Source organism: Bradysia coprophila, unplaced genomic scaffold (assembly GCF_014529535.1).
Source record: "Bradysia coprophila strain Holo2 unplaced genomic scaffold, BU_Bcop_v1 contig_248, whole genome shotgun sequence".
NCBI classification, from domain to species: Eukaryota; Metazoa; Arthropoda; class Insecta; order Diptera; family Sciaridae; genus Bradysia; species Bradysia coprophila.
This window is the reverse complement of record NW_023503509.1, coordinates 2434781-2462695: the sequence shown is the minus strand read 5'-3', so window position 1 is coordinate 2462695 and position 27915 is coordinate 2434781. Positions and strand designations below refer to the sequence as shown.

General features: G+C 35.0%; 1 protein-coding gene and 2 long non-coding RNA genes across 4 annotated transcripts; 1 reads left to right on the top strand and 2 right to left on the bottom strand.

Moving 5' to 3' along the window:
- Window positions 1-11712: 11712 nt before the first annotated feature.
- On the bottom strand, window positions 11713-12955 carry LOC119078351. The gene is made up of 2 exons (XR_005087996.1): window positions 12527-12955; window positions 11713-12461 (listed from the first exon to the last, which is right to left on the bottom strand). It is a non-coding gene; the product is annotated as an uncharacterized LOC119078351 (long non-coding RNA).
- Window positions 12956-18060: 5105 nt separating this feature from the next.
- LOC119078349 lies at window positions 18061-19960 on the top strand. Of its 2 annotated transcripts, XM_037185852.1 has the most exons (3): window positions 18071-18345; window positions 18498-18885; window positions 19664-19960. In XM_037185852.1, the coding sequence occupies exons 1-3, from the start codon at window positions 18204-18206 to the stop codon at window positions 19677-19679; spliced, it is 546 nt and encodes a 181-aa protein (XP_037041747.1). In that variant the 5' UTR covers window positions 18071-18203; the 3' UTR covers window positions 19680-19960. The 2 variants fall into 2 exon arrangements, with proteins under 2 accessions (XP_037041746.1, XP_037041747.1); XM_037185851.1 differs by having other exon boundaries at window positions 18061-18345; window positions 18498-19960.
- A 6168-nt stretch (window positions 19961-26128) lies between these two features.
- Window positions 26129-27221, bottom strand: LOC119078350. The gene is made up of 2 exons (XR_005087995.1): window positions 26792-27221; window positions 26129-26633 (listed from the first exon to the last, which is right to left on the bottom strand). It is a non-coding gene; the product is annotated as an uncharacterized LOC119078350 (long non-coding RNA).
- Window positions 27222-27915: the final 694 nt, after the last annotated feature.

The following is a 27915-nucleotide window of genomic DNA, read 5'->3' as shown; positions in this document are numbered from 1 at the left end:
TGTCAAAAAAATTAAAATTAATTAAAAAATTTATTCAAAAATATTGTTTAGTAGAGTTAGTAGTTATATAATCATAACATATATTTCTATTAACCATAAACCATTACCATAAACCATTATATTGCGGGTACAAAATAAAACTTAAACAAAAAACTTTATAAAATGTTGTTATCCATTATGTAGAAATCTTCGTCTCCATCACACGAAATCTTCGTCTGTAAATAATTTCCTTGTATTTTTTTGATTTTTAACAAAACAAAACAAAAAAATACCTTTTTAACGAACAATACTGGATCATAATCAATATCATCCCACGAATCATTTTCAGCTACCATACTGGGGTTGACTAATTTTTCCTGTAATACAAACAAAATGTAGTAAACAAATAACGTACAATTCATTCCACCATTTTGCGTACCTTTTCCAATTCAATTACGCCTTCTTCATTTACTATTACACGGGGCCCATCACAATAATGAAAAACTGGTTCTGGTCTGTTACACATATATTCATAATCGTCGCATAAAAAGCATCTGAAAACAAAAAAAGTTGTGGTTAAATAAAATTTGCATTTTGTTTACGCATTTGTGTATTTACCTTGGGTAGTCCAGATATGTTAATTTTTCATTTGTGTACTCCAAGTTCAGGTATGGAGACACGGTAAAAGTGCTTAATACTGATGCATCCATTTCACCTGCCTCAAAGTTGATAAGTTCAGAGCTATGGGATACCATAGCATGTACATTTGTAAATGGATCACTGCCATCATTGTCGTCGGAAGTAAAATAATTGGCTGTGAAGTAACCGTTTTCATATTGTAATTTTTTATAAACTACATTTTTTTTACAACCGTCATTAAACACTTGAAGCACTTTGTATAAACTTTCGGAACTTTTTCGTACTCTTTTACACTGTGATAAAAGCACTTTGGAATTTCTAAATCCAAATAGTTAATTATGTGTTTATCAAATGTATCATTTTCACGTCCTTGGCATCTGATATTTATGCGTTTTATTATTTCACGCCCGAATTTTTTTCCATTTATATGATTATTAAATAGTTCTTTTTCATAATCTAAATGCAGTGTATCTACATATCGCAAATATTTTTGCGTAAATTTGTATCTTAAGCTTAGCTCAATTGAGCAAGCAACACTATAACTGTAATGTATACTCTTAAGATACGACATATTTTTATAGTGTTTATATTCTTTATTTTTAATATCTGTGCATGAAGTACACAAAGCATGACGCTCGAACGGTAAAATGTCAGCGTCAATAGCATTTAAACACAATTTATAACTTGTATTAGAAACGATAATTGTCCGAGTGCAAATCTTTTGCCTTTTAAAGGCGTCAAGCCTTTTTTCGGCACAACGCTCACACATTCCGTTTCTTTCGTGAATTACATTCATGCAGACCTCTAAAGGTTTGCATGTATGGGTATCAGTGTTTTCACAGTACGAATGTACTGGCATTAGGCACAAATTATTACCCGACATCTCTTTACTTTTTACTTACAGACAAAACCGAATAACCGAAACAAACAAACTAACGGTATATTAGCGCGATAGAATCAATTCTACTACCTACACGGTGTGCCTTAACCAACTTTAAATGGAAGTGTCGCACCACATCGGATTTTTTTTGCTAATTCAATAGGGGGAGGTAGACTGGTTACAAAAATAGCAATAATAAGAAAAACGGCTGGGTGAATTTTTTTTGCGACCACTTTGAAGTCATTTTTCCATACATTTTCATGTATTTTATGAAAATGACAAAAATGTTTTTTTCACCAAAATACGCATTCACAATTTTTATCATTAAAAAACATTATTTTTAGCAAAAAATTCTTCTACAGTATGCATCTAAACATTGAGATTTCGTTTATACAGCTATTTGGATATATCAAATTCTGCTGGACATGAAAAATAAATTGGGTGTATAAACGAAATCTCAGTGTTTAGAGGCATACTGTAGAAGAATTTTTTGCTAAAAATAATGTTTTTTAATGATAAAAATTGTGAATGCGTATTTTGGCGAAAAAAACATTTTTGTCATTTTCATAAAATACATGAAAATGTATGGAAAAATGACTTCAAAGTGGTCGCAAAAAAAATTCTCCCAGCCGTTTTTCTTATTATTGCTATTTTTGTAACTAGACTACCTCCCCCTATTGAATTAGCAAAAAAAATCATAAGTGGTGCGACACTTCCATTTAAAGTTGGTTAAGGCACACCGTGCCTACCCAAGAATATTATGCACATAATCATGCATCTAACTACTACGGATTCGTATTGTGTATATACTTGCCTTTTTTTTGTGCTTGTAAGTTGTCTAGTGAGCTAGAAAATAAAAATAAAAAGTCAAAATTTATTTGATTTAAAAAAAAAAAAAATTATTCAAATTTATAAAACGGAGTACAACAACGTTCGCAATACATTTCTCCTCGCATACACATTACAACTTCGACTTCGACTGTTAAGCCCAAAAAATTCGTACCAAAACAATTTGTACGACGGCATTAACAATTCAAGCATTTCACAAATATCTTCATCATTTAATTGTCTTAAATAAAAAATATCTTCACTGGTCATTGGACGGTACTGCTGGCATGTTGTTTCCGTTGAAATGTTAGCGCATGCAACTCGCAAAGCCGTTTCGACCGCTTCCAACCCACGTTGCCAAAATTCCGTTTTCCCAAAGTACGTGTATTTGAAGTAATTGTTGCGGACTTGTGACATAATTTTGAAGCTGGGATAGCGATTTCCAGTATCTCCCAAAATGACTGGTGGTGGTGGTAGAATATTCTCCAAGAAGACACTTGTTGTCGCCACAGTAGTATTGTCAGGAACAACAACGCAAGAAGTTTCAACTAAGTCGGTATTTATTTAATTGTTATTATTATTATTATTTAAAGAGGACATTGTCACTTTCCAAACTCTCCAAAAACAAATTGATGATAAGTAGAACGCGCCCAACGGCATTTATATTCATTTTCATTTTTCTATTTTGTATTAATTTACATATTCTATTCTCAAACTGGCAAAAAATCAAAGTTATTATGCAATAAAACGACATTTTTTATTTCTGCAGTCGCGATCTGCACAACTGATTAATATTCCGTAATTTGCAATGTGTATCGTCTCGACTAGTAGAAAAAAGTTGATTATACATTTTTTGTATACATTTATCATTTTCGTCTAGGGTATTGTAGTCAAACAAGTTTAAAAATTCGTCAAAGGATTTGTTTAGACTACGAAAATATATGTATATGCATGAGTATTGTCCACACAATTCAGAAAGGTCACCTTGAACTTGTCGCTTTGAAGAAAGAAATCTGCTTCCCCCGTTACGTGATAAAAAACTTTCGAAGTCATAATGAATCGGATATGCAAATGAATCAAAATATTCAGATACAATGTTATTGGTATTGACCTTATTAAACGCCGGAAGATAAAATGCTAACCAATGAGACCCAGGCAAATTTTTGTTATCTAAATTTGCAATAAGACTGCAGGGTCGATGTGTAATTGTTTGCTTTGGAAGCATGTCACGTCACGTGCAAAAACTCCATTGAAATATTTTTTTGTAACAGGATTAGACGATAGTACTTCTGTAATCTCAAACGTATTCATTTTTTTACAAAAAAAAACAAAACAATTTAGCAAAAAATTGATTTTTTTTTATTTAGTCACTGTAACAACGTGTTCTCTTCTTATCTACAACAGTTAATGCTTTTAAAGCACTTTCAACAGTTTCAAACACAATGTTAGACTGCTCCTCTGCTTCTTTGACTCCACGAGATTTTACTGCGGCATCTTTGCAAAAGTCGAACGTGTCGTCGCCACTGCAACCATCATTGTCGTCATACGTCACTTTTACATCGTAGCCAGGGTAAACGTCACACGGATGCCCACGCAAAAATTGCTTCAAAACAAGCGAATCCAGATGACTATTCACAATGATTAGCTTAAATTGCATAATACATGCACGCAATTCATCATGAGCCATCATCAACTTGATATTTCCCACAGAACAAAAACCAATCGTTTTGTCAATTGTAGTGCCTTTTCGAACTTTAGGATATTCAAATTTAATTTCCTTTTGATACAATTGGCCTTTGCGCAAAAAACCGCAAATTGAAACAGTTGCTATAAACAACTCATCTGGACTTTTTTTTCCAAAATGTTCATAAGAACCTTCGTAAACAATTTGAACGATACACGAATCCATTTTTTTTTCTTAGGTAGTCCGTAGTATAAGAAATACAACAAGAAACTGAGTGGTTAGTGCAAAATTTATTTCCTTTTTATATGTTTTTGTGTGAGAAAATCAAGGTCCGCGACGCGTCATAATGAATTTTTTGCGGCGTGCGTGGGCGCGCGGGCGCGTAATATTACATTATTTCGCGGGCGCGGGCGCACAATATTACATTATTACGCGGCGCGGCGCGGCGCGGGGGGCCACCTTCACTTTTTTCTCATAGAATAGGGTCTTAGGCTGAGGTCGTATAGACATTACGGAAACGACTTATTTCGCACACAGCGTCCGACTCCACATAGACCAATGCAGTTACCGTTTCGGTTAGTGCTTTGCTAAACTGCCCGACGATGCGAATGACACCCTGATTTAGCACATTTGCGCAGTCCTCCGATGCACTCAGGTCACTTGTTAGATCAAAGGCAAGGAAAAAACTGCCCTTGTTGAAGTGATCCAGAGAAATTTGATTTCCACGTTCCGACTGGTACAGATTTGTGTTCTTGAACAGGTTTGAATATCCGCGAAGACTTTTTGGAGGTGTCGTTGTAAAATCAAACGTAAGTGGAGTCATTGGTACCTGAAAATAAAAACACAGTGCTGTATAGATCATGTACACGAAAAATTATTTATCTGTAACCTGTTGTCCGTTAATTGTTAGATAAAATGACGATAGGCCAAAATGTTGGAAGTTGAATGGATTTTTGCTGCGTAATCCAGTGTATGCAGGATTTGAAACCATGCAAAACAGGAGAAATGACAGAATTTGTCCCATTATCACATTATCCAATGATAGTGACGTACTCCCCATAGGAATTGTATATGACTTCACTTCGACACGTGTGTAGGGGTAAAATTCATTGCTCGTTTGTAATACTCGTTCATGAGCAATCAAAACGTTACTGCTTATTGTAATGTGATTTATAAATAGGGTTGCGTCCAAAATTTTTAATTTCGTAGTCAACAAATTTGGTTCTAATGCGTAAAAATCTGAATTGTTCATCTGCAAAACAATGCGTAAGTCAACATTGTTTAACAAATATTTTTGTTGATTCAACATGTCACCGTGTAATCGTCCGATTAAATCAAACTCTCCACTATTTTTCATTAACGCTCTACGCTTATCCATGCCTACATTTTCCGTTGCAATCAAGCTATCCAATTTACCAGGCGTATCATTAAACATACCTGAGCACTCTGTGTGCGTCGACAAAGCATCATAATTGTGTGAAAGCATACTTTCAATCATTGCACAATATGCGTAATTATTGTCGGCTACTGAGATTGCATGATTTCCTAAATAGACAGTAACTTGCCGAAACATGGAATGCAGGATATTGTTTACAATTCCATATTCCTTGTCCGCTTCTATGTAATGTGTTCCATCACCTTTAATTGCCTGCGTTTTTTTTTTTGCTTTTTTTGCTACGTTTAGATTTTCGTACAACTTTTTTTTTTCTTGGATTTTTTTTTCTTTTTCGCTTTGCCACGTCCAATTTGACTACTCTTCCCCCTTTTACCAACAACTGATTTCTGCACTGTTTTTTTACGCCTTTTTATACTACTACGACTGCCGCCAGTCTGCTCTAGCTTAGTCATTGCCTTGTTTAGGCCACGTTTAGCCAATTTACGTATTGCGCCTTTTCCTGTGTCTTTCACAATATCACGAAATGGACGGTTGCCTGCCGAATATTCTTTAGCTATGGTGCCTCCGGACTCTACCGCTTGATTCGCAAGTGCTGATAATCCAGAACGGAACAATGGCTTTAGTGTTCGGAAAATGCTTGTAAAGAACCCGCCACGCCCCCTTTGTCGTGTACCACGTTTAAGTCCACTTCTGAACACTGGACCAATGTCTGCGTACCCCTTTCCAACTTGGCGGGTATAATAGTCGGTGTAACGATTACTTCCCATTGTACAGACAAACTGTAATAAAATTACAAAAGACTTGTATTTATACTTTTTTATTTACAGAAAAATTATGGTAAACAAATCCATTTACAATTTTTATTTTTTATTTTTTTTCCTTTTCCCTCTTGTAAATTTTTTTCTGAATCAGGAGTACTACGCAACACTCTTTCAGATCTTGCAGAATGTGACCTAGCAATAGGACGTTTAATTTTTTCGGGAATGATTATACGGCCAGTATCATTAAGATCATCCCCCTCAGATGTAAAAATTAATTCGCGCTTTCTTTTTAATTTGGGCCTGTCCGACGACTTATCTTCCATATATTCCGCTTGTTCATTTTCTTCACGTAACATATCGTCAACTGTACGATTCAAAATAATATTTGGGTCATACGGTTTTTGTTTGCGATTAGTTGGTGACGGTAATCGAGAAAACTCATCGTATTCCATTGGTTCTGTTCGATTATGTGGTGTTTTTTCAGGACTTTTTTCATACCATTGCTCTCCAAAAGTTGGCCCAAAACTTGTTTGACTTGCAAAGTCAGCTTTAGGTTTTTTAATATCAAATATTTGAGTAGTTCTATCAAACATTTTCTTTTCTTCCTTTTTAGGGATTAACCGTACACTACTACCACTATTACTAACACTACTATTTGCCTGGTTTTCATTTTTTTTAGCTTTAAAGGGATTCTGTGCACGTTTCTCGATACTGAATCGATTCAATTCATTGCGATACAATATCCATTTGCTAACTGCACTTAATTTGTCCATTCGAGTAATCTTGTTCATATTACGTTCGAGGTCACTATTAAGCGAAAACAATGCGTTTTTTTGAAGGTTTTTATAAACATCCGGTGGAATTAAATACATTTTCTTGTATTCTCCACCCGTACTGTTTCCCATACCACTTCGAATCATTTTTTTTGTAATAGAGTGCCCAAAACGGACGATAACAAAACACCAAGTATTGTTGGAATAAACCCACCCCTTTGTACTAACATTTTTCTTTTTCCCTTCAAGTGCACTTTTTTTGATGCTAACTTTCTTAAACAGAATCTATATGGTTTTAAACTTTGCTTAACTTTTTCTGATAATGGTAAATTTCCTTGTATTTAAAGCAATTTCTGACAATGCTTTTATAACATCTGAACCACACTCTTTTATAATAGCTTTCCTCAATGCACTTTTTGATTTACTCAATGCTAACAGAAAATATTTGGCCGCATTGAGATTTTTCGATAATTTCATGATTATTGTCTGCACTCAATAAATCACTTTGACAATAAACTACACACGGTTCCTCATTACTTCCAAAAATGTTTGTACGCAATCTTAGCAAGTTTTTCCCTTTCTGTGAAAAGTCGATAAATAAATAACTGTGTGGTTTATTATCCACGGCGTCATGAAACACTTTTTGAATAGATTTTGCACTACCCCCACACACTTGTTGTAGAAACTTATTAATTTGAATTTGATCTCTTAAATTTCTAAAAATTATGTAAAATGATGCATTCAGAGAAATGTTACGGCTGTACTTTCCTTGACTGTAAATGTTCTGTGTCAGCAATATAACGGATATGTTTTCGTGGTGACTGTCCTTGGTAAACAATTTTGAAACTGCCAAGCTGTTTGTAGCCTTTAAGTTTGAAAGATAATTGAGAAAAAATTGTATTATTCAATTGGCCTTCAAACTTACCTGTTCCATTAAATCATCTATGACAATTAGTATTGGTTTCTCGGTTTCATTTGAAAAAGTTTCCGGTAATGAGTGAATAAATGTAACTGGAACCGTGGTTTCTACTGTATTTACAAATTCTTTTGGTATCGACGACTTTTCACAGTACCATTTTACGTGTTGAATTGATGGTGAATACAAATTTTCTTTTATTATTTGCACAGCTAATGTAGTTTTGCCTGCTTGAGAGGGGCCGCAAATTACACCAGCACACGGATGAATAAATTTAGGATACATTAAATTTTATTTTTTAAATATTTTTCTTCAGACACCCACTCACGTTTGCCACTCCCAAGTTCTACTTCGTAATGCTTTTTATTCTTTGTTACACGCGTATTTATTACACGGATCACGGAATTGTTCGAGAACTTTACAGGAGATAATTGGGATTCATAAAATTTACCATTGACGTCAGCATTACTTAAATCTTTTAATGCATATAATGGTATGGGAATTTTTTTATAACCTTGGCAATAACAAATCGTTCCTGTGTGAAACGTTGTGTATAACCATGTTCCAGCAAGCTTTTCATTCGTATTATACGTACGTAGTCTCCAAACTTGTACCTTGCAACACGTATTTTATCATGTTTGGACACGTTTTTTCGTGTATTCAGATATATTTCCACAGTATTTTCAGGCTTAACATTAGCTGGTGCAAATTGCGTCGTTGAATGGATTGTATTATTATACCCAGTGGCTAAATCTTGTAGAACGTCAATATATTTTTTTTGCGCATTGCCTCTAAATGTTAAATATTTAAATATTCGTTGTTTCAAATTCTTTATAACTCTTTCAACCATAGACGCCTTATACAAAGACTGTATATATGGGAATTTCTGCTGTATACCCAAACTTTTTATGTACGTCGTAAATTCACCCGCTTTAAACTCGGAACCTCTATCGGAATTAATTGATGCTGGCCTTGTATTGCTGTCCTCTATTATAGAACGAAATGCCTTTGCCACATTTTTACCCGATTTATTAGTCAAAGGTCTGACCCAAAGAAATTTTGTAAAACAATCAATAACACATAATATATATCTATATCCGTAATTATACCGCGCTAATCCAGGCATGTCGATTAAATCTAATTCCCATAATTCGTTTGGGCCAAATACGAGATAATGATTTGTTTTGTATTTGTGCTTTACATGTCTATGCAATGTATATGCATCTTGTTCCAAAATCCACTTTTTAACAACATCACTTCTCTTTATTTTATTTTTTTTACCAACAGTATTTGATATAAGTTTTTCATTACCAAACGCTGACGAACTTTTTAAATCATAAACGACTTTACGTAATTTACTGTCAATATCTTCTGCTCTACGTAAGTTTCCCTCAAGCTCTTTTTTCTTTGATATTTTTCCCATTTTTTTAAGAGTATAAAAGCGCGATTTTGTACACAATATCGTTAGTAACACTTACGACAATGCCTCGTGAAATATTTGATTCCGACTTTTATATTACTCTGACGAGTACGAGTTCGATTAATAATTTTCCGGATAATTCTTTATCTCGGTTTATTAATACTTTGTCGCGCCCGTGTCGTCTTGACGATGGAGTTTGGGGAGTTGGACTTACTGAAATCAGTTTTGGCCCCGTTTCAATGTCTGCAAATTTACAAACACAAAAAAAGTAAAAAATGGCGAAATTTATGGCAAAGACGACGAAGGCGACGACGATGATGATGAGGATATTGATATTGATGACGACGCTACTACTATTGTGCTGAGTGACAAGGAAATAAATTCAAACAATAACTCGGATAATGATGACGCACATTCAGATATTTTATTTGATGATAATGACAGTGAATTTAGTGTTGAAAGTGATAGAAACATTTCCCAAAAAAAAACGAAAAGTGCAAGTTCAATGTTTTTCGCAAAAAGCAGTAAAAAAAATTAAATTGGTTAAATCATCTGCTCGAGGAAAAACCGTCAATCTACCTGAAAAAATAGTGGATAAAGAAGTCGAATCATCTTTTGTTCGAATTAACATTTATGATGATGCTTACATTGGCTTCACACGAACGGAATTGGATACACTTTGCTATTCTGGAAAACACATGAATTTTGGAACATTACTCGAAGCTATGGCACATCATATATATCCTGAAATTATATCACAAAAAACTAAAATTTTCGATTTGATTATGCAAACTCTAAATGATTTGGATTTAAATCAAGGAGAAAAACGAAATGTGTATACGGCCGACAAAAAAAAAGACTTTACCATTCATGTGTATATGGGTTCTCGTTCAAGTTCGAATGTTATTTTACGTTCTACACAATTTGATAATATAAAAGATTTTCTTGAATACATTATTATGCAAATTCCGTACAAGAAGCGAAATAATTTAAACAAATTGCAAGAGCTTTTTAAAATGTTTTATCCAGATAGATTCAATATTAACACAAGTGTTGAAGAAATGGAAAATATTGGGCAGAATAACAATATCGAAATTATTTTTTCTGAATATGGAGTTAAATTATCTACGGATGTTAGCAATGCATTGGAAAACAATGTTCCACTTACGTTAAAAGAATTAATAAATGACGCCAATATTCACAATTTAAATGATACTGAATTGTATGTAAAGGAAACGAACAAAGATATTGTCAATCACATTCGTCAAAATATTCGCGATGCATTCAGAACCCTCTCTCTAAACGATCAAACGGAAGATGATAAATATTTTCTTCAATCACTCCCGGACACTAACAAGATTGATGTTAATATTACGGGAAATGTTAACATTACAATGCCTGTAATTCATTTTCATCGTATTTCGGATTTTGTTCGTACAATTTACAATCAATTACCTGTTGACTTTTTTTCGAACCACGACTCTGATTTCATTGAAAATCTTATGTTAGATACATTTTTTAGCAATGCGCCGATTGTGTCTACCCAAAAATTTACTCCTAATCAACCTCAGTCACATGCTGTAATTGTTCAAAACCCCCCGCAAAATCCCGGTATTCACCAAGCTCCAACCACACATGCCGTTCACATTCCAAAACAATTAATTCAAAGCCCTGCACAAATTACTTCCGTTCAAACGCCGAGTACTAGTTCATCTTCTAATCAGAATGTTGGAAATATTTTAACAACTCCGACAATTACAGGGACAGCTCCTTCTTCGTCTGGTGTACAAACAAGTACTCTTCCAGTACAAAGTGTACCAATTATGAAAACTGTACATGGCGGAATTAATGTACAATTGCTTATGTTTGTTTACTCTGATATAATTAACACACGACGCATTGGATCAGATTCTTTACGTGTCTTAAAAATTATTCCGTATACCAATGAACACGTCATTCGATTTAATAATGTTGAATACATTCCTATAGCAAAAACTTCATTTGATAATATTTCTATTCAAATTATGGATCATTATGGGAATTTGGTTAACTTTGATCAATTTCATATTCCGACATACATTCAGTTACATTTTAAAAGATTGGATATATAACCTTGCGGATAGCTGAAGTTATTTTAATGTGTACAAGAGCAGTCTACATGGTCAATCCTATGCAACCGTATACATGCACTTACCTTTGAAATGGACCGTGGTTCAATATTTTATCGATTCGATTCAACCCAAACGGAACAATTGGCAAACGAATGATGGATTAATTATTTTTATTTTATATTCATTTTCAAATTAACATTTTTTTGTATAAACTTCTGACATTTTTATTTTTGTATAATGTTTATGATTAGTATTTTGATTATATAACTACTAACTCTAATAACAATATTTTTGAATTTTTTTTTTTATTAATAACAATTCCATCTTTGTTGGCATTTCAAATACTTGTGGCCACAAGTATTTGGATAATTATGTTTGGCAAAGCAAGATTCTACAATTTGATCAGCTGATGGATCTTGGAGTAAAATATAATACGTTCTACTGTTCACAGAAATTATTCCATAATTTTCTGTGATTTCAATGTCAGTTTCGTCGGGGTACAATTTTAAATGTTCTAATATGTGATACACAATTCTTTCAGGCAAATTTTCCAAGCCAACACACACACACACGTTCGAATTGTTCGTAGAAAAAAGGTGTGGCTATACTCAGCATTAATACACATAAGAGCTTTTGACAGATATTTTTCGAAATGTCAAAAGTTCTAACTGTCAAAGCTTTTGACATTTAGTACACTGACAGTTAGAACTGTCAAAAGCTTTTGACATTTAGTATACTCACGCTTTTGACAGTTAGCAAAGATACAAAGCTTTTCAAAGCTACTTTGACAGTTAGCGCCATCTGTATATTATTTTTTGACATTTAGCAAAGACTCAAACCGTCTTCTCCCCCCTTTAATTCTTTATGGTATACTACTTGGTTTGAAAATACTTTGCTCGAAAGAAGTAGTAGACCAAGCATAGACACGATAATAATATCACTGTGGATTTACACAGCAACGCTACTTGTTGATGACATACACTCGATTTCCGTATTTGTCGGCATTAAATCCTTTGAGCTTCGGTGCACCATCTAACACAAGCACCTGACGATCACTGAGTTTCGTATTTTTGGCTTCAATAAAAATCAAAATATTTTCAACTTCGAATGGAATGACTTCCGAAGAATTGTCAACATACATTGTGCTACAGGCCATAGATATTCCTGCCGGACCACCACCACAAATTATGATGTCATAATGTTTGTTGATCAGTTCCGTTGAATATATTCTGTGGCTACGGATTTAACGTAGACAATTTCGGTTTGCTTGATTAGGTAGCAAAAAATGTTGGAGATTTAGACACAAAATGTTTTATAATAGCAGCCATTTGAAGTCGTTTTGTTAATATTTTGGTTTTATTTTTGACTGTAGGGTGACAGATATGGTTTGACAGATTTGTAATTTTGGTGAGCTCCACCTACATGTGACTTTTACATTAGTGCCAAAGGTGGCAAAAGTGCCAAACGCAAAAAAATTACACTGTCATTTTCAAGGTTTTGAAAACATGAGATGATCACGAAGGCAGCAGAACACGAATTTTCTACTACAGCGTCAACTACGCGTCAAAAAATTTGTATGACAAATTCAACATAACATCAAAGAGAAAAATTGTTGTCTAACTTTTTCAAGTTGACTTGTCGTATACAATCTGTAATGAGTGCTTTTATAAAATTTTGTTGTTGCTGCTTTCGTGGGTGACTGAACCTGTTTTTTTCGAAACCTTGGTTTAAAATTCACGATTTAACTTTGGGATTTAAACTTTGACATTTCGAGACACAGTAACTTTTTTTTGTAACAACAAATTCTTCCATCAGTTTTCATTTTTAGACCCGTACGAAGTACTGGGGTCTTATAGGTTTACGCATACGTTTGTAACACGTCGAATTGGACTCCCTGAGTAAGGGGAAACCTATTGTGGTTGTCTAGAGATGCCAAATCAGCGGAAAAAAAAAGTCCGTCCGTCTGTCTGTCCGTCCGTCTGTCTGTCTGTCCGTTCTCTAACTTGAGTAAAACACATCCGATTTCTAAAATTCTTTTTTTCCTCGTTTGGTAATGTCAAAAGACAGGCTAAGTTCGAAGATGGGTGATTTCGGATCGACCTCTCCGGAGCTGGGGCCCAATAAGTGCCTAAGTGTTTTTCGACGATATCTCCAGACATTTAAGCACTACACTTGTCATTGATACGTCAAATAAAAGGTATTTAAAATACCGATCGACAAAAAAAAGTTTATGGAAATCGGATGACCGACTCGTGAGTTAGACCCCTTGGTGTGAAACAGGCACAGGGCGGCAAGCAGTTTTTGCTTGTAGGTCGGCCACATTTGAACATATTTCGTCTGTTTTAGCTTTATTAGATAGGTATTGACTGTACCCATCAGGGAAAAAAAAGTTTATGAAATTGTGTTCTCCGGAGCGTGAGCTAGGTCTCTTGGAGTGAGCTCTTATCTGGCTACTCGGCCGTACAGTGAACGTAAAGTATTTTGTCAATATCTCGAGTAAATTTTGACCGAATTTCATGAATTTTTTTTTGTTTGAAAGGTATTAACAAATGTAAAGCGTCGGTACTATTTCCGGTCTCCTAACAAAATGGCTGCCGGCGGCCATATTGGATTTTATTAAAAGTGATTTATCTTGGGTACTTAGTGCTTAGAGAGTTTCTGTTAACATGGAAATAATTTGTTATGTGTGTGTGGGGTGTCAGGGATTCCATATATGGACATCTATATATACCTATATACAGCTATATTGAGCTATATACAGGCATAAAGAGCTATATAAAAGCATATTCATCTTTGAAATGTTTATTAATAGTGAAATATAGGTAAATATAGCGGTATATAGCTGTTTAAATAGGAATTTATGAAAGTTGACTTCGTACGGGGCTGTCTATATTGCCTCTGGCAATTTATTTGTATATGAAAACAAGGCAAAGAGTGGATAAGTGATTTTAAAGGGAGAATAGTTTTTCAGCAGAGAAGAAAATGAAGTAAGAGAAATGAAGCGTTTCACATTAAAGGCTTTTGATACGAATAGGTGTTTCGTACGGGTCGGCGTTAGCTATGTTTATTATTCGATTGTAAATAAAAAACTGTGTTTTACTCAAAATAATCCATCAAATATGTGTAAAAAGGCTGGCCTAATCAAATTCAATAGCAAATTGTGTGCTCTAATATGTGTAAATATAAAAAAGTGCTTTTTGTAGTGTTTCGGGTCGAAGTGCACTGTTGATTTAAAACGTTAATTCCATAGAAATAAATAATTAACCGGAACATGTTTTCCCGCATTTAGATGGTCGAAAGTGTAAATTTTGTTATTCTAACTGCGTGCAAGTTATACGGTCGCACAACTTCGAAAAAATGGAAACACAAAATCTACATTTTTTTCGTACGAATTTGAGTACTTCTACAAGGTATGCGATAGATGACACTTTTGTACATAGTCTGCCCTGTTAGGCGTCTGACACTTCCCGCAAGTTCTTTGTTTAAATTAGTAAACGTAAGCAATTCCCCTTAAAAAAATGCCTCCGTCACAACAGTCTATTGGACTATGAAATTTGATTACTTTGACATTGTCATAAGATAGATCTTGTCTCGACTGTTTAATTCGACTGTTTTTAGCCCCGTACGAAGTACTGGGGGCTTATAAGATTAATATGCCGTTTGTAACACGTCGAATTGGAAGCAGACAGTAAGGGCAAAGCATTTGGTTATGTTCATAGACTACGAATCCGTAATAAAAACAAGGCATCAGAACAGTCGGAGCGTTTGCTGCGACTTAGCCCCGTACGACCCGTAATCCTATTTCGTCCGTAACCATAATACGTCCGTAGCCCCTAATAAGCCCGTAACCCATATTCGTCCGTTACCAAAATGCTTCTGTAACCTTATTGCGTACTTGACATTATTGCCCATTTTTGAAAGTGTTCATCTTTAAAATTGCGCAAAGCGCAATTACAAAAGCCCGTACGAAGTACTTCTCAAGTAAAACAAAAGTTTACGATGTAATTTTAGGAACCCGTATTTGCAACTTTTTTTATCAACTTTCTTTCGGTATTGAATAATCTGACAAACGAAACAAAAAGTAGCAATATAACTCATGTAGGTTCAGAGATAACCCCAAAAACATAATTGAAACAGCCAATTCCAAATTCCCGACTTTTTCATGAATGCAGCCGTCTTCTACTCTCAAAACTCTAAGACTTTGCCGAAGAAACCAATATTCCATCTGTCATATGTCATGAGATAATTCTAAAAACCTGATTGAAACACCAATGTCCAACTTTTCGACATTTTCATGAATACAGCCGTCTTCTACTCTCAAAACTCTAAGACTTTGCCGAAGAAACCAATATTCCATCTGTCATATGTCATGAGATAATTCTAAAAACCTGATTGAAACACCAAGGTCCAACTTTTCGACATTTTCATGAATACAGCCGTCTTCTACTCTCAAAACTCTAAGACTTTGCCGAAGAAACCAATATTCCATCTGTCATATGTCATGAGATAATTCTAAAAACCTAATTGAAACACCAATGTCCAACTTTTCGACATTTTCATGAATACAGCCGTCTTCTACTCTCAAAACTCTAAGACTTTGCCGAAGAAACCAATATTCCATCTGTCATATGTCATGAGATAATTTATAGTGAATCACTTAGGGCCGAGTAACGCCCTTTGAGCCCTCCCAGCAAGCCCACGTTGCATCCTACCCAAAAACAATGTTCAGCAACTTTGTTCTACTCGTCAATACCTTTCATTTGATATATCACAAGCAGCTACTGCGTGCGTATTTCTGTAGATATCGTCAAAAGACTGAAAAACACCTATAAGGCCCTAGCCCTGGAAGGGCCGGCCCTACCATGCCCATTTTCGAACTTGACCTTACTTTTGTCCATACCAATCAGGGAAAAAAAAAATTTTTAAGATCGGACACTTTTTACTCAAGTTATAGGGGTCACGGACGGACGGACGGACGGACGGACGGACGGACGGATGGACGGACGGACGGACGGACGGACGGACGGATGGACGGACGGACGGACGGACGGACGGACGGACGGACGGACATTTTTTTTATTGCGGATTCGTCATCTATGAACATAACCAAATGCTTTGCCCTTACTGTCTGCTTCCAATTCGACGTGTTACAAACGGCATATTAATCTTATAAGCCCCCAGTACTTCGTACGGGGCTAAAAATGTCCGTCCGTCCGTCCGTCCGTCCGTCCGTCCGTCCGTGACCCCTCTAGCTTGAGTAAATCACAACCTTTTTTCAAAATTCTTTTTTTCCCCGATTGGTATCGACAAAAGTAAGGTCAAGTTCGAAAATGGGCATGGTAGGGTCGGCCCCTCCAGAGCTAGGGCCCTATAGGTGTTTTTCAGTCTTTCGACGATATCTACCGAAATACGCACGCAATAGCTGCTTGTGATATATCAAATGAAAGGTATTGACGAGTAGAACAAAGTTGCTGAACATTGTTTTTGGGTAAGATGCAACGTGGGCTTGTTGGGAGGGCTCAAAGGTCGTTACTCGGCCCTAAGTGTTTTTTGCACATAAATCGAGTAAATCTCATCCGATTTTGCTAGATTTTGTTTCATTTGAGAGATAATTGAATGCCGAATAGAATGATGGCAAAAAAAGTTTCAAATTTGGGCCCTTGGACTAAGGCCGCTACTCGGCTCTAAGTGTTTTTTGCACATAAATCGAGTAAATCTCATCCGATTTTGCTAGATTTTGTTTCATTTGAGAGATAATTGAATGCCGAATAGAATGATGGCAAAAAAAGTTTCAAATTTGGGCCCTTGGACTAAGGCCGCTACTCGGCCCTAAGTGTTTTTTGCACATAAATCGAGTAAATCTCATCCGATTTTGCTAGATTTAGTTTTTTATGGAAGGGAATTGAATATCGAAAATAACGTGGCAAAAAAAGTTTCAAATTTGGGCCCTTGGACTAAGGCCGCCACTCAGCCCTAAGTGTTTTTTGCACACAAATCGAGTAAATCTCATCCGATTTTGCTAGATTTAGTTTTTTATGGAAGGTAATTGAATACTGAAAAGAACGTGGCGAAAAAAGTTTCAAATTTCGGCCCTTGGACTAAGGCCGCTACTCGGCCCTAAGTGTTTTTTGCACATAAATCGAGTAAATCTCATCCGATTTTGCTAGTTTTTGTTTCATTTGAGAGATAATTGAATACCTAATAGAAAGTTGTCAAAAAATGTTGGGTTTCTAAAATAATATGTCGTAAATTGTTGGTTTTATTTGAGAGGTACTTCGTACGGGCTTTCGTAATTGCGCTATGCGCAATTTTAAAAATGAACACTTTCAGTAAATTTGACCATGCCCAACTTGACTTGCATTTTGGTAACACACGCATTAGAGGGTCGTATTAGGGTTCCGGGCGTATTATGGCTACGGACGTATTATGGTTACGGACGAAATAGGATTACGGGTCGTACGGGGCTAAGTCGCAGCAAACGCTCCGACTGTTCTGATGCCTTGTTTTATAATACATCCATATTACTGGTGATTCATTACACATCGCAAAATTTAGACGCCTAGCTTTTATTTCCATTGCTAATGTGCCTCATAACTCAAAAGGACTAATTAGTAGAGGATCAAGTTTACTCCAATATTGAATTTTTTCCGCTTGGTCAATAATTTCACTTTCACCACAAGAGTACGCATCGTGTGTTTGTTGTTTTGACGTTTCATTGCTGTCTAATTATTTCCAATAATATTACTCGTATCGCTCGTATCTCTATTTTGTTTACATAGTAATATTATTTACTGAAATTTCTACAGTGCTAGTCTAATGGACCCAATGTCTACGAAAAGAAGTTTACCGAGCGAAGCACATGGAAGTGCCAAAATTCCAAAGACAGAGGAAGCATTCGAATTTCCGAAAGAACCAACGTTGTACTCGGATGATGTTGCTGTTGAAAAAAATTTGTTTGGTACGTCGCGTTCTGAGCGATGTCTTCCTCAATTAAACTTTCATGAACCACACTCGTTCTGAGTAAATAAAATTTTGTCAACTTTCTTCACACCCAATCCACGTAACTCTAAATGCTTTGTCGTTGTTTAAGTTTTCATTTTCGTTTTACAGAGTTGCGAAGAAGCTTCATTCCGTTTAGAACTGCGGGTCCTGGACAACTTTTGATAACAAATGAACTGCTGACTTTCCTGTATGAAAAGAGAGAAAATGATCCAGACGGTAAAGTGGAGTGTGGGATAATTGTATTTCCGGTACCAGATTTTGAGGATGTTGTTACTGATCCAATCGACCGTGTCGCAGAAACTCAAGAGTATTGGAAAAACGAAATCGGATCATTCATTTCTGCATTAAGAGAAACCGGTGAAACTGTTGGTTACATTGTCAGTCCATTTTGGTACAAAAAATTTAATTGGAATTCGTTGTACACAATTTGCACACGGTCATCGATTAAATACGACATATATGTTCATCTATGCCATGATGAAGAATACGAATGGCATCTAGATTCTGGATCCCCGCGTTTTCATGCAACGAACCATGCGTCCCCCCAATCGATACAGTTGAACGAACTGAAAATTTCTGAAAATTGGATCCAGTCTGATGGTGAAAACAATACATCTGTCTGGGTGGTTGACTCTGAACTGGCATACAATCATCTTCGAGATTAACAAAGTACAACGGAACTATTACGAGTACTCCAGCGATGAGACAGAATTCGAAAATTCAAGAATTGAATTATTATATCAAGACAACACCACCGGGATATTCAAACATGGAACAGTAATGTGCAAAGTCGTGAGGAAAGCATCATCCAATCGGACAGCTATTCATTTCGTTAAATCCGAAAAAATTGGAAGGAATCATTGCAAAGATATGCGCGATATTTTGAAATGTTAACTTTTAGGGCTGATGAAACACATGACATCCCTCTCTACCTCCAGCATCGTATACTCCATAAGAAGGGGTTTATTTTCTGTTGCAGTGCTGGTAACATTAAGTGTTCAGAATACGCAAGACAATCTGCCATCCCGGAGGAACCACTTTCATTTTTTACCAACTGCCAACATTGCATTGTAGTCGGATCATATGCAATAAATGAATCAAAAGAGGCCTGTCTTCCATCCACGTTCGGAAGTGCTGGTTGCTGTTTTCCAGATAAAGGAGAAGCAGACAAAAATTTTAACCAGGGTGTAACAATTTGGGTACTGGGAGATAATATCGAAATTCCAAAACTCATGCATCAAAAGAGCAACCAAGTAGTTCGAGGAACATCCGTGTCAACAGCTGTGGTAGCTGGAGCCGCTACTTTAATTTTACCTAAATTGATACCGTTAATTGACCGATTGAAGAGGGACACAACATTTTACTCACTAAAGTTCAAGACTTTCTTGGACAACAATTCGGATTCATTCAAATGTCCACGGCATGAAATCGACCGAAAGTTAATTTTTAATTTAGACTACTGCCTGAATACTTTGGGCTACGATAACAAACGCTAGTTCTCTACTAAGCTAAGACGAATTTGTAATGAATTAAATGTTGGATTTCCATCAAGGGAACATCATTTTGGTTCATTTCTGCGTATTTTTGATGAGCGGATCAAAGTCAGAGACATCGATCTGCAAATATTCATACATCTGAAAGAAACGTTCAGCAATGTTGGATCCGCATATAGGAGGCAAAAATTTTACTCCAACCGTAAGATAATCCAAATTTTCGTTTTCATTTCGGCACATCGCTTCCGCAACGTTTTGATCAGACTCAAGTCAAATGCGAAAAATTCCTCGTTACATTTGCTACGTGGTGACCGAAGCTTACGATGGAAAATACGCGAAGCAATTTTCGAATGCAAAAGGATGAAGGTATAAAGTTTCAAAAATTTAAAGCGCTGTTTTGAAAATTCGGTAGTCAGTTTTCTGACGCTATCGTCAGTTAAAGGTTTAATCTGAATACCTGAATGTAGCACACTAGGTGCAGATCAACTAGAAAATCCCCATCTAACCGAAAAAATCCTTAGTCAGGGTTTCATTTTACTTGTGGACATCGTTACACAGTTGTGTAAAAGTTTTCCAACGTCAGAACGTTTTCCGATGTTGGTAAACATTCAGCGAGAACTAGATAATTTCTTTATCAGAAAAGTCTTAAAGTTGAAGAAAAAACTCAGAAAACTAGCGAATATCCTTGAATCCACGAAAGTTTAGAAGAAAATCCTTGAAATTCGATGGAAATAATTGAAAATCCAGCCTCCAACCTCCTAGAATCACAGAAAATCCTCAGTAAATCATAAAAATTCCTCAGATGATTTTCTTTGGCGAAAATGCTTTGTTACCGAAATCTTAAAATATCCGTCCCTCTATGGTGGACATATGAACTTTTCTTCAACGAGTAGGGCAGACTGTGTGCGACTTTTAACAGGCTAGGTAACAGGATCAGTGGACAAAGTCTGCTTTTTGAAGAGTTGGAGAGTCGGAAAGTTGAGACATAGCAACCAGCGAATTTCTCCATTAATTTTTATTTCGTTCTCACATAATAATTTTAATGTTTTTCAGGCTTTTCGTAAAAAGTATTTTTACTATAACAGTGCTTGTTGTTTTGTTTTTTTTATTCTTCTTCTATTAGTTGTTCTGTAAAAATATAAATTCAGCTAAAGATACATGAAAGATACAAATCAAATCAAAATATTATGCGATCATTGTACCGATTTTTAAGTTTTGTTTTCTATGTTTCTTTTTGTGTGCAATGTAAAGTCAGTTTTGTATCCACCACTTCCGATTTCAATGAAATGACAAATATATGCGGAAAAAAGAGTTCCATGCATTAAGTTTATTGAACACTTAGGTAGTATTGTGTGTGTGTGTGTGTGTGTGTGTGTGTGCGTGTGTGTGTGCGTGTGTGTGTGTGTTGAATATTAGATGTTGATTTTGTCCTTAAAACGAGATTGATGTTACTTGACCCATGAACCACTGGTAAAACTTTAACTCATTATGGTGATAAAATTGAAATGTTCGCCTTGATCGTTATTATTATTCATTTATAATTATCAGCTAAATTTCTGTTATTTTTCTGCTTTTTTATTTCTTTCTAACAATTAAATGGAAAGAATTCTCTCAAACTTAAATGCTGTGTTTTTTGTGACTTAGCTTTTAGTTTTACGACATCTGATTGTTGAAAATTTGAATCATTTCATGATAATCGATTCGACCATAAAAATAACATCAAAAGTTTTGTAAAAAAATAATAATGAAACAGCAAACTATCTGCAGTCCGGCATTCGATTGAATCATCCAACGAAATTTCCACTTTTTCACTTTACCCATTTCGCATTTTCTATTTTCATTTCATAATTTTGCTTCGACTTTAAAAATACCTTCAAAGTATTTGCAAGCTCTTATTTCATCAGCCACAGTGAATTTTTACAAATGTGTTGAGACAATCTTTTAACGAAAATATTGGAGACGAGCCAAGCCTTTATAGCTTGGTCGTCTTGATTTATGGACTGTAATAATAAGAGAACAACATCGTTCAGTGTTGCTTCATATCACTGAATCAGTGCTTTGGTTGCGGGTAGGGAATTTAGGGAATGCGGAATAAAATTCCTACTCCAATAATTTGTTCGGCAAAAGCAAAATTTAGCGCAATTACGAATCCCATCCCATTTGTAGCGCTAAAAGTATTGCCGTGTCTCATAAATAATCAATCAAACGCGGCGCAAACACGCCTCTTAGAAGTTGCTGTTAGCGACGACAGAAACGACAAAAATGAGCGATGGTCTCTGATTAATGAGGTTTTATATTATGTCAAAACGCATGAAGTAACAGATGACTAAAACTTATTGAAAACTCAAATTGACAAAACATTGAATTCCGCAATCACCTCTTATCATCAAATATTTTACAACCGAGCGATTCATGACTTCATTAAATTCAACATCACGCCCATATAAGAGCAAATATGGCAGAGTTCATCATCACCTTATTTTTCGTCGTCGAGGATCCGTGTGTAAAGGATTTTCGGATATTGCTTGAAAACAAAGCATCGTTTCCGTTCAGTTAAAAGGTAAACTGATAAACTAGTTCAATGAAAATGGATGGACAATGGTCGCTATTAAAAAGCAAAAAATCTGAACAGCGGATGCGTCTTATTTAAGCATCAAGTTAAGTTAGTTAAAAATCCAATTATTTGATTTGAGTTTTTCCCTCTACAGTCCGAGAAAATAAACTTTCGACATATTTTAAGATGCTAATCCTACTTAACCCACAATCCATATAGATTCCACAATTTTAAAATTACTTTATAAAGCGGCCACGATTCTGCAGCGCCGTAAACATTAACATTAACGAGATTCTGCTTCTTTCAATTGTATTCAGCATGTATGTAAAACAAAAATCGAAAATATTGAATCAAAATGGTTTTTCACGCGTAGCCGCCCTGATCATGTTTTAAAGACAAGACTGCAGCGCCGTAATCGCTTTATAAAGTAATTTTAAAATTGTGGAATCTATATGGACTGTGGGTTTAGTAGGATTAGCATCTTAAAATATGTCGAAAGTTTATTTTCTCGGACTGTAATTACGTTTGATGAGATTAAATTTATGTGATTTGATGTTTCTCTTTGATGTTTGTTTTAAAGTTTTCGTTTAATTTAACTTAAGCCCGTTCATTGACTAGGTTAAAATTTGCTATAACTAATCTACTGTCAACTCATTCCTGCCTGTATACGCCACATTGGGAATATAACAAAAATTCTTTTTTTTATTATTATAAAACAACGTTTTCTGGTTTTATTTATGATACAAATTGATGTCCATTAATTTAATGCGCATTTATGATTCGATTATACTTTGTTTCCATTTCAAATAATACTCTCACTACGATCAATTGTTTTATTTAATGCCGAGAAAATGTTGATATTTTATGGTTTAAATTTATGTTACAACCATTTTCATGGTTTCAATTTCTATTTTTCTTTTTTTGTTTTTCTCTCTCTCTCTCTCATCCTTTGCTACAAAATTCCTCTTTCCACTAAATTAATTGGGTTTATGTATAAAATTGACATTATTTTCAATAAAAAACTACAAATTAAATTTATCCGAGTTTTGGTTATTGCTTTGTCTAATGTGTATGTTTTTTTGATTTTGACCAATGGACTAGATAAATGTAAATGTTTTCCACTCAAATTGTCTAAATAAATAATTTGGTCACGTTGCAGCCAGGCAGCAGTATTCACAGTTCGCGGAAAATTTGATCATATCACTTCGATGGGTGGGTAGAACGAAACTCGCTGGAAATCCTTACAAGATATTGCATGAAAAAGATTGAAAATCTTTAGAACAATGACCTCAAATTTACTAAAAAATTCTAAAACGTGGAAAACACAATTTCTGACTATTTTTGACTATGATCAAATTATCCATTTCCAAGCCAGCGTCTTGTCAATCCTAAATGAGAACAGGAAACCAATGGATATAGAAGATAATCCTTTGGCATTTCAAGAAAATCCAAGCCGTCTGTGAATTTAAGAAGAAACCTCTGTCACTCAACTTGTAAGTTGGCGAAGTTTAGACATTAATTTGCTACAGCGGTTTTTCAGCTCGTCCACTTATGCATACAAGAGTTGAAATTGGCTCGTTTCACTGGCGGGGATGGTCCCATTTTATTTTTGCGTCTCCTTATTTCTTTTAATGTTGGCGACACCCATCGTGCAATGTTACGGCTGTTTTGGTCTGTAGGGGAATGAATTTAGGTTATGTGTTGGAGACGAAAATTCGTTTCGCTGAAGCTGTTCAGACTCACTTGTAAGTTGTTGACTGCCCGAACATAGTATTCTTAATGCACAAGCGGAACCTCTTATTAAGGACATTTTCAATTATCTTTGTGGAATTCAGCACTATTTTTTGTATTGTTCTGAAGAAGTAAATAAGGAAAGAATTGGCCGAATTGTCACACACCGCAGAAGAAATAATGACAACGAGCATGATTAATTTGAGCAAGAATCAAATAAAAACTTTGAGAACCGGCTAAAATGCAAGACTAAACTCAGCAAATGCCAAAACCGTTCAAAATTATAAAAATATTCGACTTTTGAACTTTCGCAATTTTTGGAAATTTTTTTAGAAATTTTGGTAAAAGTTTCCAAAAATAGGCCCTGGTACATATTGAAGTTACCTGCTTCATAGTAGTATGGACAATCAGAGCCCTTTGATTGTTTTTTTGTTTTCAATGAAATAGTATTAGAAAAAGGAACAACAAAACTCCTACGAGACAGACTTTTTCGAACAGTTTCGGACAGTTAAGAAAGTATCTTACCTTCAGAAGAAGAATTTTAAAAAGCATGACCTTTGATCAAATCATTAACATTTTACAACTTTAAAAATGATTGGTGTAGTCTCCGGACTTGTATACCAGTAGTCGAACGCCTATTGTTCTGTCATTGACAAACATTTTTATGAATGAAAAAAACCACTGGTACATGTCCGGAGACTGGTGCCGCTACACCAATGGCTTCTATAGTTTCCTCATAGTTTCTGAAATTTTGAACACGTTACCGACTTCGTGGAAGTAGCACTATATATTTCTTCTTGACACCAGCCTGCCGCTGCCTACCTTCTATATCCTTTGCTCCATAGCTCTAGTGCGAGGTTGTTTTTTTAGAATTTTTTTTTCACTTGGACTTGCCACTTTGGCACTATAAGATCTTTGATACCAATCTATCTGTGAATTTCCGGTTCCCAAAGAAACAGAATGTTGTCACTTCCACTTTGACGTCAAAATTTTTTGAAACATGATGCTCTGACCTTCTTATTTTGCAACTTGATGTTCTACCTGCAGGTTATCAAGATTCTATCAGTCCCAACACTAGATAAAAGACCATTGGACACCATTTTGTAATAACCAAGTTTCTACCATTTAAAAAATGTCTTTAAACATGGTTGTTGGGTTATTGCAAAATGATGCTGATTCTAAAGCCAGAAAGAAAATCCTTAAATTCGTAGAAACTCCACAAAATCACAGAAAATCCGTTAAAAGGCTCAATACAATCAAAAATACAAAGAAGAAAATCTTTTAAAAATTCATCCAGAATCAGTAAAAAATCCTCTGAAAATCCTTGGAAAACGATAAGAAAATTCTCGAAAATCCTCAGAGGATTGACTTTTTCAAAATCCTTTGTCAACAAAATTTACAAATATCTGCCACTCACTGGCATCTGTGATGGATTCAATTAAAATGTTGTTATAAAAACTATTTACTATTAACTACTCACTGCTAACCTATCCAGGAAATGGGCAAAGGCAGTAAGATGCTCTGTTGTAGATCATCAACATATGTGAGTGAAAAGGCTCGAACTATTGACCGCAGTAAAAAAAACTTGACTAGAAAATTTACGTCAGGTCACGTAAGCATGACCTAACCTGAACTTGATTTATTCAAACCTAATAAGTTTCCGGTTAACCTGAAAAGTTTTCATACAACTTTTCAAGTAAGCCGGACCTGACAGTTCCAGCCTGATGAGGTATCAGATTTTTGTCCAAATTATTCATATCAGATACCGTTCGGGTATATAGGTAAACCTGACTTGTTAACACCTCTAATTCGAGAAATTCAAGAAACTTTGAGAAATTCAAGAAATATTTCTCGAAATTTCTTGAATTTCCCGAAGTTTCTTGAATTTCTCAAAGTTTCTTGAATTTCTCGATTTTCTCTAAAAGTTTCTAAAAAGTAGGCCCTGGAGAACACTAGCCCGATGTGATGAAAAATATATAATTTTTTTTATTATTCTTTTCGTTTTGTTTTACATAAAGTGATTTTCTTGTAATAAAATAGATAATTAATAATTAATAACGAATTTTAAACATTGAACAACTTATCGTAACATATCCGCTTGACCGTTTTTTTTTTTTACTTATTTGCAAAAACTCTTTAACATCGAACATCAAACCGAAAAAAAATAATCAAAATATTTCAATGAAATGAATAAAATTTTAAAAAAACAATTTTTAAACCCAAAGAAAAAAGAAGAAAAACGATAAAAATCAACGAAATATTTATAAATCCTATCTTTCATAAAATGTGGTCATACCCGTTCGTCAACTATAGTATTTTCCAATTCATTTTTTTGTTTTGTTAAATATTAGATAAATAATCACAGCTTTCATAAAAATTACTCATGAAATTCATTTCATCTTTACCAATGTTTGTTGACAAATTTCAATCGTAATTTGATCCCATCCCATAAGTATTCAAAATTTTCTTTATGTCACTCAACATCATAATATGCAAAATTTGCAAACTTTAGATGCCTCTGTGGCATAAAACGTTGTATGAATCACGGTGCAAATCACGGTCTCGAGTCACAATTACACATCTAGAGCCTAATAAAGTACTTTGCACTGGATGTCATAAATAACTATTTCTTTTTAATTTTATTTTCCAAACATTTAATATTGTTCCGCAAATGATTTTTCTTAGCTCATTGAAGATTTTTGCTTTGAAACCGCATAATTAATCAATTCCATTCGATTTTCTTGTTGTTGGTTTTTTTTCTTTGTTTCATAAAATTTCTTAAATTCTTAACTTCATTAATCATAAGCGCTTTTCATAACTTAATCAATAGAATTTTCCTCATCTGGTCTGGTTCATTCAAAACATCTAGGTCTAATGAGAGAAATTATTATTTTTTGCTCTCTTTGTGGTCGCAATTCCGTTATAGAATTATTATCTGACCTATGCTCAAATAGCTGACCTACAGGTCGAACATGAAGTTGACCCGTTCAGAGATTTAGCATGAAGTATGTCCTCTACAGTATCAGCAATGTGCGTTATGGAAAGTCACTCACACCATCCGTCGTATTATCCACAATGAGATTAAATTAATTTTGATAGATCCGAAGTTCACCTATTCCGAGTCTTATCCGTCCTCGCAATATCTTTCCCGAGTTGCTTAAATCGTAAGTAGGGGGAAATTGACCACATTATCGAATTCCATCAACCCTATTTCGCTTAGCTGTGAAGTAGTCATTGACAGGGCCTATTTTCGTGAAATTGGTTCTTAAAATTTCGAAATTCATAAAAGTTCTCGAAGTAAAAATTTCGAGAATTTAAATTCTATAAAATTCCCGACATTCCTGAAATTCCTGAAAACTCTTGAAATTCTTGGAAAAATTGAAAGTTCTCGTAAGAAATAGGCTCTGGTAGACATTAATCTGGCAATGTTAGTTAAAAACTCACGACAGGTCAGATAGAACTGAAAAGAAAGTTAAGTTCAGGCTAATCTGAAACGTCCAGACTACCGACATTTTAAATATTGACCGGAATTTGCAGGGAAATTTGTCAGATTTAATACTTTTCTTCAGAAAAGTGCAGAAAAAAATGTGCACAATAAACGAGAGTTTCAGGTCAACCAGAAAAAGATCAGGTGCAATTCAGGTTTCCAGCAGGCAATTCAGCTCATAACCTGATCTGCACTGAACTGAATTTTTCAGTCTGCCCATACCCGTCACCAACCCTTCTATTGTTCTAGACATTGTCAATC